General features: G+C 43.3%; 1 protein-coding gene and 2 non-coding genes across 3 annotated transcripts; all 3 read left to right on the plus strand.

Annotated features, from left to right (window-relative positions):
* Nucleotides 1–294: 294 nt before the first annotated feature.
* ddx18 (DEAD (Asp-Glu-Ala-Asp) box polypeptide 18) lies at nt 295–13,533 on the plus strand. Its single transcript, XM_060076657.1, has 14 exons — nt 295–761; nt 1,151–1,333; nt 1,437–1,649; nt 2,144–2,279; nt 2,503–2,603; nt 2,844–3,043; nt 3,771–3,885; nt 4,117–4,256; nt 9,783–9,944; nt 10,284–10,436; nt 11,706–11,819; nt 12,355–12,411; nt 12,542–12,719; nt 12,987–13,533. Exons 1-14 carry the CDS (start codon nt 656–658, stop codon nt 13,127–13,129), a joined length of 2,001 nt encoding a protein of 666 aa, XP_059932640.1. The 5' UTR covers nt 295–655; the 3' UTR covers nt 13,130–13,533.
* Nucleotides 3,496–3,638, plus strand: LOC132445846 (small nucleolar RNA SNORA13). The gene has a single exon (XR_009522732.1). It is a non-coding gene; the product is annotated as a small nucleolar RNA SNORA13 (small nucleolar RNA).
* On the plus strand, nt 4,519–4,652 carry LOC132445845 (small nucleolar RNA SNORA13). Its single transcript, XR_009522731.1, has one exon. It is a non-coding gene; the product is annotated as a small nucleolar RNA SNORA13 (small nucleolar RNA).
* Nucleotide 13,534: the final 1 nt, after the last annotated feature.

The following is a 13,534-nucleotide window of genomic DNA, read 5'->3' on the forward strand; positions in this document are numbered from 1 at the left end:
GCACTGCCACACCGTTTATCAACGTTTCCGTCAATTCAGTTCCGGCACCGTTCACAGAAATAATATAGACAGTTTTGAACCTTTGCCTTTTCTTCCGTTTTCCAAATTAGTTTTATTGTCACAACTAGCCTGACAGGTGATTGGCTTTGTTCCAGCATTAAAACTCTATATAACGATAATGTAAAAATAATGGGAAATTAACATCCGGAACCAGAGCTGTTCAAAAAGGGGGCGGTCACTTTAGCGCTCTATGGTTTCCGCTTATGTGTCACACGTTGCTCTGAATGATGATTCAGGGTGTGTTCCAGATGCCTCGGACTCAAGCCTTCCGAGCTTCCGAGTTATTCTAGGTCTATTGGTCTGCGCCGCTGTTGACTCCACTTGGATCAATAATGAACTGAGAGGTCCGAGAGTAGTACGCAGTATCGCATTCAATATGAAAGCCCCATTAATGTAATGTAGTCCATAATGTATTAAGCCTACACTTAGAGTAATTGATAAGAGCCCAAAAGAAAGTCCCGAAAACAAAGTGGCTCTTCATTCAAATCAGGCACTGCAGTCGCCACCTTTGCGAGGACCTCTCGGGGTTTCCATTCAGGCAGCGCCATCGTCTCCAGGGGTCCTCTTGACGGCACGTGTTTTCAGAGCTGCAATCATGTCGGACCTGCCGATGAAAATACTTCGCAAGAAGATCGAGAAAAGAAACGAAAAGACCAAAGAACGCAAAGTTCTCTCTCTCAAAAAAAAGAATGAAGGCATCGGTATGTATTGTAATGAATCCACGAGACCTGATTAATGTTTTTTGTTCGTAATGTTAGTTACCAGCATCAGCCATGCTAGCACCACAGCATGGCCCTAGTCTGTAGGACCAGTTTCCTAAACACGTTAAAACCAGACCTATAGACGGTCTGAAACACGTTTAAACCACATCTATAGACGTGATAACTCTATAAACCGAGCCATATATTATACAGATGTAGCAGTGGATTATCGGTTTTATTAATGACAATGCAGTTATCGTCTTCAGGTAAAGTAAGATCATAGTCCGTTTTAAAGGATCACTCGGTTTTAAACACTCGTAATCCCACGAATGGGCAGATTTTGATCGATTATATAGTGCACGTCCTTATTGTTCTTTTGTTTACCTCAGTTCCAGAAAATGGGCTGTCAGGCGCAGGAGGCGAGGAGACCCCTAATTCCGTGTCTTCCGAGACAGCCATTAAACCAAAGATAAAACCAGAGAAACAGAAGTTACCCAAACAACCAGAAAACATAACAGACCTCGTTACGAAAAAGAAGAAAAGGAAGCTGGCAAATGACAGTGAAACGTCAGGTAACTATATTTACATAACATTGTAATGGTTGATAAACGAGTGTTGATTGTTAAAACGGCATTTAAGGTAAAATGACCGTTAATGTCAATGAAATTCTTCCAGGTTGCAAAAAGGCAAAAACAAAAAGCCAGAACCAAGCAGTAGAGGCTGAAGAGGAGGCAGATGAGGAAGAGGAGGAAGATGCAACAGCTGATCAACAAGACAGTGATGAAGATATTGCAGGGAGTAACAAAGAAGACGATGATGACGGGGAGGAAGATGAAAACGATGTTGATGCAGAGGACGAAAATGCTGAACTACCAATGGGCTTGTCAGGTATTGGACTCAGGATGTATCTATAGATATTAGTTTGTCAAGCAAAAGCTTGTAGTGAATCATTCAACTGCTTGAATGAAGATTTTGAGCAACAGATCAACGCAAAAGTTATTAGAAGGCTGTGCAATCCTTAAGGAGAATCAATGCCTTTCTACCCTTTTCTCATTAGAATGGATGAAAACTTGCCTTCATGTGTTGCCAGTTCATTGCCATCATAGTGGACTGGGTGTCAACTAAGGCATAAAGAATCTCTTGTTGTTGTCTTTGAAATGAGCTGTCAGTTCTCTCTGAAAGATGATTGGCATGGACATGCAGTTCTGAAATCTGACCAAAATCCCAATTATTTAAATGAGTGCTTGGTTCTTGGGATGGACCATATTGTATTTTAGCTGAAGAATTTGCAGCTGAAATGTGCAGTGTGCATGCTGGTATTCTGAAAGTCATTTTGCCGTTTATTCGAATGAGGTTTTCCACTACATTATTTTGCAACCCAGGAGCATTTGAGGACACCACGTTTGAGTCTCTAACCACGTTGGTGAGTGAGCACACGCTGAAGGCCGTCAAGGAAATGGGATTTGAACACATGACTGAAATCCAGCACAAAAGCATCCGTCCTCTTCTGGAGGGAAGGTAAGACCTGAAAAATCAGTCACTGTTTCATCTTATTGACGATATGAACAACGGAGGGTCAAAGGAAACTTAAACATAGCTGAGGGGAATGAATATCTTGGTATCAACAATGATTCACAGCAGTGATGGCCTGGTTTGAGGTATCTTGGGTCTTCTTTAATCACACCGGGAGGATTGAGAACATCTTTGAATGTTACTTTTATTATTTTTTTTATCTCCCAAGGGATATTCTTGCCGCTGCCAGGACAGGAAGTGGCAAAACCTTGGCCTTCCTCATCCCCTGCATCGAACTCATCCACAAACTCAAGTTCATGCCCAGAAACGGTACATGTTTTTCTTCTTCCCACTGATGGTCTTCAGTCTGCTGTGAGAGCAAATAGTTCCTACTGAGCTGCTTGACAATTGATGAAATCCATTCATGTCCTGAAGTCTGGTTGAATGAAAGCTTTTGTGCATTTGAAATGATATGGCAGGATTCTAAATGAATCCCTTTTAAGTCAAGTGAAAGGATTACGAAACGCATCCCAATGTAAAACATGTCCACCTAATCCCCCCACCATCCAGGAGCTGGTGTGCTGGTCCTTTCGCCAACACGGGAGTTGGCCATGCAGACGTACGGCGTGCTGAAGGAGCTCATGGCGCACCACGTGCACACGTTTGGCCTGCTCATGGGTGGCAGCAACCGCTCGGCCGAGGCCCAGCGGCTCGCCAACGGTGTCAACATCCTGGTCGCCACGCCGGGCCGTCTGCTGGACCATCTGCAGGTGAGCACTTCTGTTGGTATACTGTGGCCACACGCCAGCGAGACGACCAGTACTGAGCACGCATTACTAAGCGTGTACTACTACTGGTGTTCAATGCGCAGCTGTCAAATATTGCGATCGGTATGTGATTTTTCTTTTTAAAGTTCCTTTCTTCTGTATTATTCGCTAAACACAAGAAATAAATAATTCTTCATTGGATAGTTACAATAAAAACTGCTCGTTCCTTTGGGAGCATTTTTTCAACTAATCAAAGCGTCACGTGGCAAGGGACCCACATTGCCCGCCGGTTTATCCGATCCTCTTGATTGGTTCGATTTTGTAACATTAAACCAAACTCATACTGTTTTTTATCGCAGCCTTTGCGATTTGCGATGATTTTTTTATCACTTGCGTGTCTTTGTTGTATGCAAATGTTTATTCTTGTCCTGTTTCCATTTTAATGGATAGGAAGTTGCCTTTATGTGTTGCCAGTTCACTGCGTTCATAGTGAACTGGGTGTCAACTAAGGCAAACAGTAACTTGCTGTTGTCTTTGAAAGGAATTTTACATGCCAGAACAATGGCATGTACATGCTGTTTCCAAACAGAAAACATGAACTGTGTTTCCAAGTAGGAAAAAGTTGGTAGCTTTCCAGGAATCCAGCCTTGACCAAGAACTTTAATGGAGTGCCAAACCAGTGAACTTTACTTCTGTGGAACATGTTGACTAAAATGTGTTTTGTGTGTAGAATACCACTGGCTTCATGTACAAGAACCTGCAGTGTCTGGTGATTGACGAGGCCGACCGCATTCTGGAGGTGGGTTTCGAGGAGGAGCTCAAGCAGATCATCAGACTGCTTCCCAGTAAGTTTCTACCCCCCCGACCCCCTTTACATGTAGGTTTCTTCTAGCACCAGCACACTTCTCACTGCCCCCCCCCCCCTGGTTCCTCCCTGAGTAATCTTCTTTGTAAGAGTTTGTTTTTGAAAGGATTCCAACAAAGCCAGATAGAAAAGGTTCCATGCACCGCGTTTAATTTAAATTGAAGTTGTAAGTTGGTGCATGGCAGTAACTGGTCGTGTGTACGTTCCTCAGAGCGCAGACAGACCATGCTGTTCTCCGCCACTCAGACCAGGAAGGTGGAGGACCTGGCCCGCATCTCCCTGAAGAAGGAGCCCCTCTATGTGGGCGTGGACGACGACAAGGACAAGGCCACGGTGGACGGCCTCGAGCAGGTTAGTACAAGAGAAGGCTAGTGCTGGTCAGGGGGACTGCTAGCCTAAAGATTCTGGGTTCAAACCCCTTTTTCTGCCGTCTTCTTCGTAAGGCGTCATTGAGTATGGGGCCTAAATCCTACCTGTTCATTAATGGCATTGAAATGTATCACTCTCTTTGGACAAGTGTTTTGTGTGTCGTAATAGTAATGTAGTAAGGGGTACAGCCCTAACTTTGCAGCAATGGGGGCATCTTTAAAACTCATTGGTACTGATGTTATTTTGCCTTTATGTGTTGCCAATTCATTTATTTTGTAGTGGATTGGGTGTCAACTAAGGCATACAGTATTATCTTGCAGTTATCTTATTGATAGATTTTATCATTAATTCTGTCAGAATAATTGCAAGGACATAATGAGGAATGGTAATTCAGTGCATTGATCAGATAGGACTGTGGATTGGGCCAAAAATATACGCGCTTTGAGCATCAATCGATCATAAAGTCGTATAACATCAATGTTTGTTATAGGAGACATATTATGTTGTTTTCCCAACAAGTAAACATAGTATTTGAGTTCCTGAAAACATGCTTTGGAAGCTGTTTGCTGGAAACAGCTCGCCTACCTCTATTCCCCTCTGTTTCAGTCCCTTCAGATCGCTCTGTTTCTGGGGTCTGTATTTTTAATTCAAATGAGCTGCTGCCCTTTGACCAATGAGCTGTCGGACTGAACCACAGTATTGAGGAGAAGGGATTGTTGCCGTTTGCGGACTCCTGGAGCTCTATATCTATAATAATAATAATACTATATATTAGGGCTGTAACGATACACAAACTCACGATTCGGTTTGTATCACGATTTTTGACCCACGGTTCGATACATCCCACGATTTTTTTAAATTTAAAAAGCATTTTATTTAAACAACCCTTATATACCAATTAACTTAAAGTAACATTTAATAACAAATAATTTGGAACACTGAACAGAAAGAATACTATTGAAGTATAGCTAAATTAATAAAGAAATAACCAAAGATTGCAGTTGGGTGCTTTTTGCTGGTAGGCAAAAACCCTCAACTGTTTGGTTGGTTTAGTCAAATATCCTTATTAGCGCTTTTTATTAGGCTATGTAGCTTAAATAATGATGTAATCGGGCCGCATAGAATGCATCATGTTTAATAGCCTAACTTTCAATAGATGGGGAAAAACATGAACGTCGCAATAACGAGGCATAGTGTTACGAGCATATGTGTGTGCGCGAGATTGGCAGTGTGCGTGTGAGTGACGTCAGCGAGTGAGTGGTCGAGCGAGGAGAGTGAGCGGTAGCGCGTGTGTCTAGTGAAGAAGCGAACGAGTCCGGTAGAATAAAGTACCCATCCTGTCAATAATCGGTGGCCGCTTCAATCCGACCTATAAGCAGACAAACTGCCAGTCAAATCACACAAAACAATAGAGACAGGATCACAGAGGCAATTCTTTTCGCGCTTGGCCCACTCTGGATAAATGTCGTTCATATCACATATGAGGACTACGACGGCTGTGGAGAAATGCAATCCTCCGTAGCCACGGAGAGCTGTCATCACAGAGAGGGCATCTCGTCGCATACTTACGGCATCGATAGGAGGGGGCGCTGTCAGCAGACTATTATTTAGACAATTATTAGCACATTTCAATCTGACAATTTGACCGGAGAGTTAGAAAGCCTTCTCACACCGCGAGACAGGTTCGTGGCTTTGAGTGTCGTGATTTCGGTTTCGATAAACGTATCGTTACAGCCCTACTATACATGGATATTTATATTATGTATCTAATATCACGGCCAAAAGCTATGTGCGCCTCGGAGGACATCATGATCAAAGTGTTTCCCCTAGGATGTTGTTGCAGCAGCGGAGGTGAAATGTTATTTTTTTTGCGAGCAATTATTTTTGTGTGCTCGCAAAGCGCAACCTGTCTGGAGGTTTCTATGTGTCTGCCGGCAACATACATACAGTACATTTTAGGGCCCGACCGATTTATCGGCCTGCCGATTTAATCGGCCGGCCGATTTAATCGGCCGATTATAGCCTTTTTGAAAATAATCGGCATTGGCCAAAAAGACGCAGATTACAACCTATTTATTTATTTTTTTTATATAAATGTTATTGCGATTAGTATCCTGCAGATTGCGCTCCTACTCGCCTTGCTAACTAACAACTTTAGCTGGAGTAAAAAAGAGGAGATTGAATTTTACCGTACAACATGAAAGCACGCTCGCTCAGGCAGCTGCGCGCTCACCTCACCAATGTACACAAGACGCGTTGTTTGAGCATGTTGTGCCTGTTTTTCTTTAGGTCCCAGGCCATGTTAATTTGTTATACTGTAGACTCTAACGGTGAGACCATACTGCTCAGCACGCACGTGTTAGTCACTGCTCACGAGCGCAGCACATTGGGAGTTAGTTATTTATTTTACATTTTACATTACACTCATTTTTGACTGTAAATGTATTCTAAAACACTCAAAGGTTCTGTATTCAATTCACATATTCGTCAAAAGTGTTTAAAGTATATTTAAGGTATCAAAAACTACGTTTTATATGTTTGTTTGTTTTTTCGTTTTTTTTAATCGGCCGATTAAATCGTAATCGTAATTTTTCTCTGAAAATAATCGGCATCGGCACTCAAAAATCAATATCGGTCGGGCCCTAGTACATTTGTGCACAGAAATGAGCAGGGGAAATATGGAGAGATTGAAAATATCACAGGTATAATCTTCAAAACCATTATTTACATTTATTTAACAAAAAATGTATTATATCAACAACCGGCCTATACAGTAAAATCACATAACCCAAATACAACAATCGAAAAGGTCTGTGCTCAAACCAATGGATCTTCCCACTCCATCCCCTCCCCCCATCACAAAGGTTTTAGTAGGACCATAAAGAGGCCATGCCTCTATTGAACAAGTTTTGGGGCTCTAGAGTCAATAATCGAGACGCTACTGAAATTGTTGCCATTGTGGTCGTTTTGCACTGAGACCATAAATAGCCCATGCATATGGAAACCATTTTGGGGATCTAGTCAATAATGGCAACCCTATTGAAATTGTTGCTAAATAAAAAATCCTCATAAACAAGAAGCGATATATTTTTCAAAACTAAAGGTTGTAGTAGGACCATGAAGAGCCATACCTCTATGGAACAAGTTTTGGAGCTCTAGAGTCAATAATGGTGATGCTATTGAAATTTTCACCATTGTGGTTGTGTCAGTTTTGCACTTTGCAGACGGTCCCTAAGCTCGCGGCCAAAAGCCGACAGCTCATAGAAGCCAATGCAATTCACACTTCGCTGTAGACGGCTCGTTTGGATGAAAACAATGTTGTAGCTGGTTCTCTGGGTTACTACACTCAATTGTGTTGCAACAATGTTTCACTGATCTATTGAACCGCAAACTCTGAATCTACTAGGGCTTTGACTCCGAATCTAATTTGAATATCAAAAAATAAATCAAAATTCGAACAAATATTAGGCAGCCATTAATATTCGAACCAAGAGGGAGAGACTTCGGAGAACCCGACGCAGTCTATTCATAATATTGTAATGACCACGGTAGAGGCAGTGAATGAAGTATTGATTAGACAGCGATTTATTAGAAACATAATAAACCGTTGGAACACGCAAGACCGGTAACCGTCGCAACGCCAGTAAACAAACCTCGCAATGCCCAATCCAGGGCTGAATCCGAATACTCATACTTATAGTATGTATTTTATAGTACGCCACAAATATAGCGCGTCCGAATGCTCAGTACGCATTGTGTAGTACGGAAAACGTTTCCGAATGCGTACTACCGCCACAGTATACAACGGTAGGTCACTACGTTATCCCACAATGCAACCGGAGTCTGGTAACGAACGAAGAAGAGATGGCTGACCCAACACTACCAACAGCGGCTTAGAAAGACGTTGTAGAAAGTGTCCATAGCGCAAAATAATAAATTAGTTTTTTAAAGAGATAAGAAGGAGCTCCTCTCCGTTTATATGTTTTACTCACTAGTGTGTGAATTGACCTGGATATGAAGCGCATATCCAGCGTCCGTAGCGCACGGAATTATATACTATTTTGCGTAGCGCAAAATAATGTAACATTCGTAATTTAAAGAGATAAGCTGAAGCTCTCCTCTCCTCTTGTTAAAAAAAAAATCAGCAGCGGCGGTCATATTTAAAGGGATACTTCACCCATTTAGAACCGGCGTTCTATCATTATAAAATCGCTATTGTAATATAAATAAATACATAGATAAAAAAAAAATGGCCCATTTTTCTCATCTAATTTTCTCCCGAAATGACGTCAAATGACGCGTTTGACGTCATTTCGGGAGAAACCTCTTGTCCCGCTGGAAGGGCCGAGGACTACAACACACTTTTGGTGGCAAATTTTTCCACCAATAAGGAATGAGAGGGGGCGGGAGCTCGCGTACTGAGGAGGAATGAGGGGGACGGGAGACCGACAGGTGGGCGGGGCAGCGAGCGCAATGCACTGTGGTAGTTGGAGGTTTTCTTACTTTGAGCCAGAGAGACCATGAAAACACTCTTTCTGCCTTTTTTCAGGCTAGGATGAACCGATTTCAATATTTTTTTTACATTTACAATACATTGAATTATTTAATTGATAAAACCTTCATATTCCCACCGGTGAAGTATCTCTTTAAGCAGCGGCCTACCGCCGCTGCTAGGTGCATATAGGGGAAACACTGGATCATAAAGACTGCATCTGACGTCTCTGGTACTTCCATAACAAATAAAGACTCGTAGTGGGTAGATATCGTAGATATCTCGGCCATATCGTAGATATCTCGGCCATTGTTGATAAGTATTTGGGGGGGGGAAACAAACTTTTGCCTTGACTCTGAAGTCCATGAACCGCGACATGGAGGAGAAAGGGATTGCACTCCGGGAGCTGAGCTGCCGTACTGCTGCTGAGCTCCCCGCGCCAGAGCTGCCAGCTTCGACGGCAGTTCAGCTCCCGGACCGCAGTAAGAGAAATTTGAATAAGTGGTCTAAAATTGTAACAAGCTCTAATGAGTGCATATTTTATGATCAAGGCATTAATATAGCCACTGTCATGATATTGTACAACCTTGATATACCGTAGTATCAGATAGTGGTGCAACGGATCACGGGTTACACGTGATCCGTATGGATCAACCCTCAGGTTTGGGACGCAAGTGATCCGCTGATCGGCTGACTATGCAAAACAAAATAAAAAAATGTGTTTTATTTAAAGTCACATTTGTCTTATCTTTCTTGTTGCTCCGAAAGTGAATCCGACCCGTGACTCAAAAACCGTGATCCGAACCGTGTGTTTTGTGATCCGTTGCACCCCTAGTATCAGAACATCGCCCTAATCTGAAACCGCTGCAATAAAATGCGTGTTAATAATTGTAACTCAATAGTGAGTTGTATTTGTTCCAGGGTGGTGTGCCCCTCGATAACTCGATGGTTGATGGTATTTGTTCCAGGGTGTTGTGCCCCTCCGATAGCTCAATGGTTGTTGGTATTTGTTCCAGGGCTACGTGGTGTGCCCCTCGGAGAAGCGATTCCTGCTGCTGTTCACCTTCCTCAAGAAGAACCGCAAAAAGAAGATGATGGTGTTCTTCTCCTCCTGCATGTCCGTCAAGTTCCACTATGAGCTGCTCAATTACATCGACCTGCCTGTCATGGCCATCCACGTAAGCACAGAGACGGGTACTGTCGTCCCCCTCCTCCCAAATACGTTGTTAGACATTTAAACACATGAGGAAGTGGTCATGTGGTAATCACTCTAAAGTTAACATTTATTTAAGGCCAAAATTAAATCTTTCACTCACACTGTGGTCTAGCTTTATTCACTCTAACCAAGAAGTATCCACCTGGATCATCAATAATCACACTGCACACCATTCTCACATCTGTTCTCTATATTTTTAGACCATGCAGTTGTGGTACTATTTACACTGGGCTAGTGATGAGGATAAACTCACCAGGGTATTCAGGCCGATCTCACCATGGTTTGTTACCTATGTCTCCAGGGTAAGCAGAAGCAGACCAAGCGAACCACCACCTTCTTCCAGTTTTGTAACGCGGACACGGGCATCCTGCTGTGTACAGACGTGGCCGCCAGGGGTCTGGACATCCCGGAGGTGGACTGGATCGTCCAGTATGACCCCCCAGATGACCCCAAGGTACCCGCCGCCATCCATTATGGGTTCCGTTTTATTAGGGGTCCAAGCCAACAGGTTGGATCCCTATTGTTTTTGTAAGGATTATTATTATTCCCGCGCTAAAAGTCGGACCACAGCCCAAACCGTAAATGGTGCGGACACGCCAATTGCATGACTAGATCCAGATCCGGCAACGCTACTCGGATAACAAAATCCAGACCTGCCGGTCACTAGGTGGCGCTATACAAAGGAAAACGCGTTTGGGGCTATAACTCCCACACCGAACCTCCCACAGTCCAAAACGTTATACCCACAAAATTCGAACACTTTTTTGATCCGACCGTCGACGACGAAACGGTAGCGTTTTGAATCTGTTTATTAGCTTGGAAAATCATAAATCCAAAATTAGACATCGGATCGAGTCCAAATTGTGCACGCATGTCGGCGCTACCCTTACTGGCGTTCGGTAAGAAATTAAAAAAATTTCGCCGCAAGGAAAATTCTCTTCAGAAAAATTTGCCAAAAGGGAGCGCCAAAAACGACGACATTGTGTATCTTTATACTTCCTTCCCTAAAAGTGGGTCCACAGCCCAAACCGTAAATGGTGCAGACACGTCAATAGCATGACTAGATCCAGGTCCGTGAGGTCTACGAAGACGACAAAATCCAGACATGCCGGTCACTAGGTGGCGCTATACCAAGGAAAAACGCGTTTGGGGCTATAACTCCCACACCGAACCTCTCAGTCAAAACCTTTATATCCACAGGTTCACGGTAGCATTTTTTGAATACATGCTTCGCGTTGTGCCGGCGAAATGCACATCGCTTGGACCCCTGGATAACTGCTTGCAGTTCTAGTTTATTTATTTATTGTAAACAATGTTAATTTCAGAATGCAGGCTTTAGAAATATATTGGGTGATAAGATTTGCATTGAAAAGGAGCTTCTGAACTGAAATAACTTCTGGCGGCAGAACCAAGTGTCCCAGCTGAGCTACTTCTTAAAATTGCTAAGATCCGGTATCTGATGTCTCTGCTAGTCTGTGACCGTGGAGTAGAGCCCGACCGATATATCGGCAGGCCGATATTAGGCATTTTTCAAACTATTCGGTATCGGCATTTATAATGGCCGATAAATTAATAAAAAAACAAAAAAATATATATCGGCCGATATATCGGCATATCGGATTTTTAAATCGCAAAATATTCGTATCGTATCGGCCTGAAAAATCATATCGGTCGGGCTCTACCGTGGAGGTAGTGGCTTTAACCAGCGTGTTGTCTTCTGCAGGAGTACATCCACCGTGTGGGCAGAACGGCCCGTGGAATCGACGGTAAAGGCCACGCCCTCCTCATCCTGCGGCCCGAGGAGCTGGGGTTCCTTCGCTTCCTCAAGCAGGCCCGGGTAGGTCCTCCAACCGCCGCTGTGGAATGGCGTCTGATCTTTAGTAGGGAAAAGCTCTGTCCGTATTTCGGCACCCACCGTATCAGGGCTGTACTAAAGAGAGCCAAAACTACACACACAGCTGGTTCTTCAGAAGAGAAAATCTATCAAATCAGACATCGCAGTGACCGCCTCCATTTTGGGGAGCATACCAATATTATTGGTAGTTTTGTCTTTTGTCATTCTGGGGAGATGTTGAAACTAGCCTAAATTACGGTATATTCGCGTTTTTAAAGTTTTCGCATATTTACACTCGACGCATCACAAAATGGTTATTTATATTTTTATATTATATGTATTTTAGAAGAATGTTTACGCTCAAATTAGGTACCAGAACTAGTATTGATATGGTAGTGGAACTGAACCCAAGGTAGTTGTATGGAAAGTGTCTCCTGATGAGCTGGCTGTGTGCTGGGTACAACTGGACATGAATCCTTTCCTGCCGGTTTTCCAATGTAATGTCTCAACGGTCATGTTGCTCTGGTCTTATGTTCAGGTTCCGCTGAGCGAATTTGAATTTTCGTGGAGTAAAATCTCTGACATCCAGTCCCAGGTAAAGTAACGCTCAACCCTCTGATCTCAATATTGTAGTTAACTCCTTATTAAAAGATGGAAAGTTAGGGATATTATAATCAACCAGTTCCACGCAGTCTTAATATAACGCTGCTGTGGTGGTTCCTTAGCTGGACAAGTTGATAGAGAAGAACTACTACCTCCACAAGTCCGGCCAGGAGGCCTACAAGTCGTACGTGCGGGCGTACGACTCTCATTCCCTCAAGCAGATCTACAGCGTGGGCACCCTTAATCTCCCAATGGTGGCGCTATCCTTCGGCTTCAAGGTCCCGCCCTTCGTCGACCTCAGTATCCTTCCCTACCGCTTGTTCTATTGCTCTGTAAACCTCCGACCAACCTATTTATTAGAAAAGTCCTTGTTCTATTTACTTCAGCTATGCCCAATACTATTTTACTATTGTACTCTTGCACTTGAAACGTTTTCTGCAACAAAGCAAATGGTTCTTTCTGTTCTTTACTGCCGTTGGATGGTTTCCAAGCTGAAAAGTACTTTTTGGAAGGGTTTGATTCTCACTCATACTCCGCCAGCGATTCTCCTTAACCCCTCCCCCTCAGATGTCAACAGCTGCCACGGTATGAAGATGCAGAAGCGCGGTGGCGGCGGGGGCTTCGGCTACAAGTCCAAGGGCGTCGACAAGTCCAGGATCTTCAAACACGTCAACAAGGGACGTGGAGACAAGAGGCAGTTCTCCCGATAAGTCTGTGTACCAGGTTCAATGAATAGAGAGGCCATGGCTTCTTCTTCCCCTCCTGCCGCTTCATCTCCCCTTTTCCCTCCCCCGGGTGTTGATGAAACCCAAGTCGTGGACAGGAAGAGGTGTTTTTAGGTGGCATTTTACTGCCACTTTATTTGTTATCATGTGATCCTCTAATGTGACCCCTCAAGGTTTCTTTTTTTTTTTATTCCTGGATGAATTGTAAATGTATACAAACTTTGAGGTGGCATTTTATTTAGTAGTAAGAAAAGCCTGTTCATTCCTTTCTGCTAATGATTATATAACACGTTCTCTCATCAAGTGTTAATATTTCCTCCTTTTCTGCAATAAATCTGTCCATGCGATTGGAGTACTTATTTACTCTAAACACAAGGAGATAAACATTAT

This window comes from Gadus macrocephalus, chromosome 17, assembly GCF_031168955.1.
Source record: "Gadus macrocephalus chromosome 17, ASM3116895v1".
Classification (NCBI taxonomy): domain Eukaryota; kingdom Metazoa; phylum Chordata; class Actinopteri; order Gadiformes; family Gadidae; genus Gadus; species Gadus macrocephalus.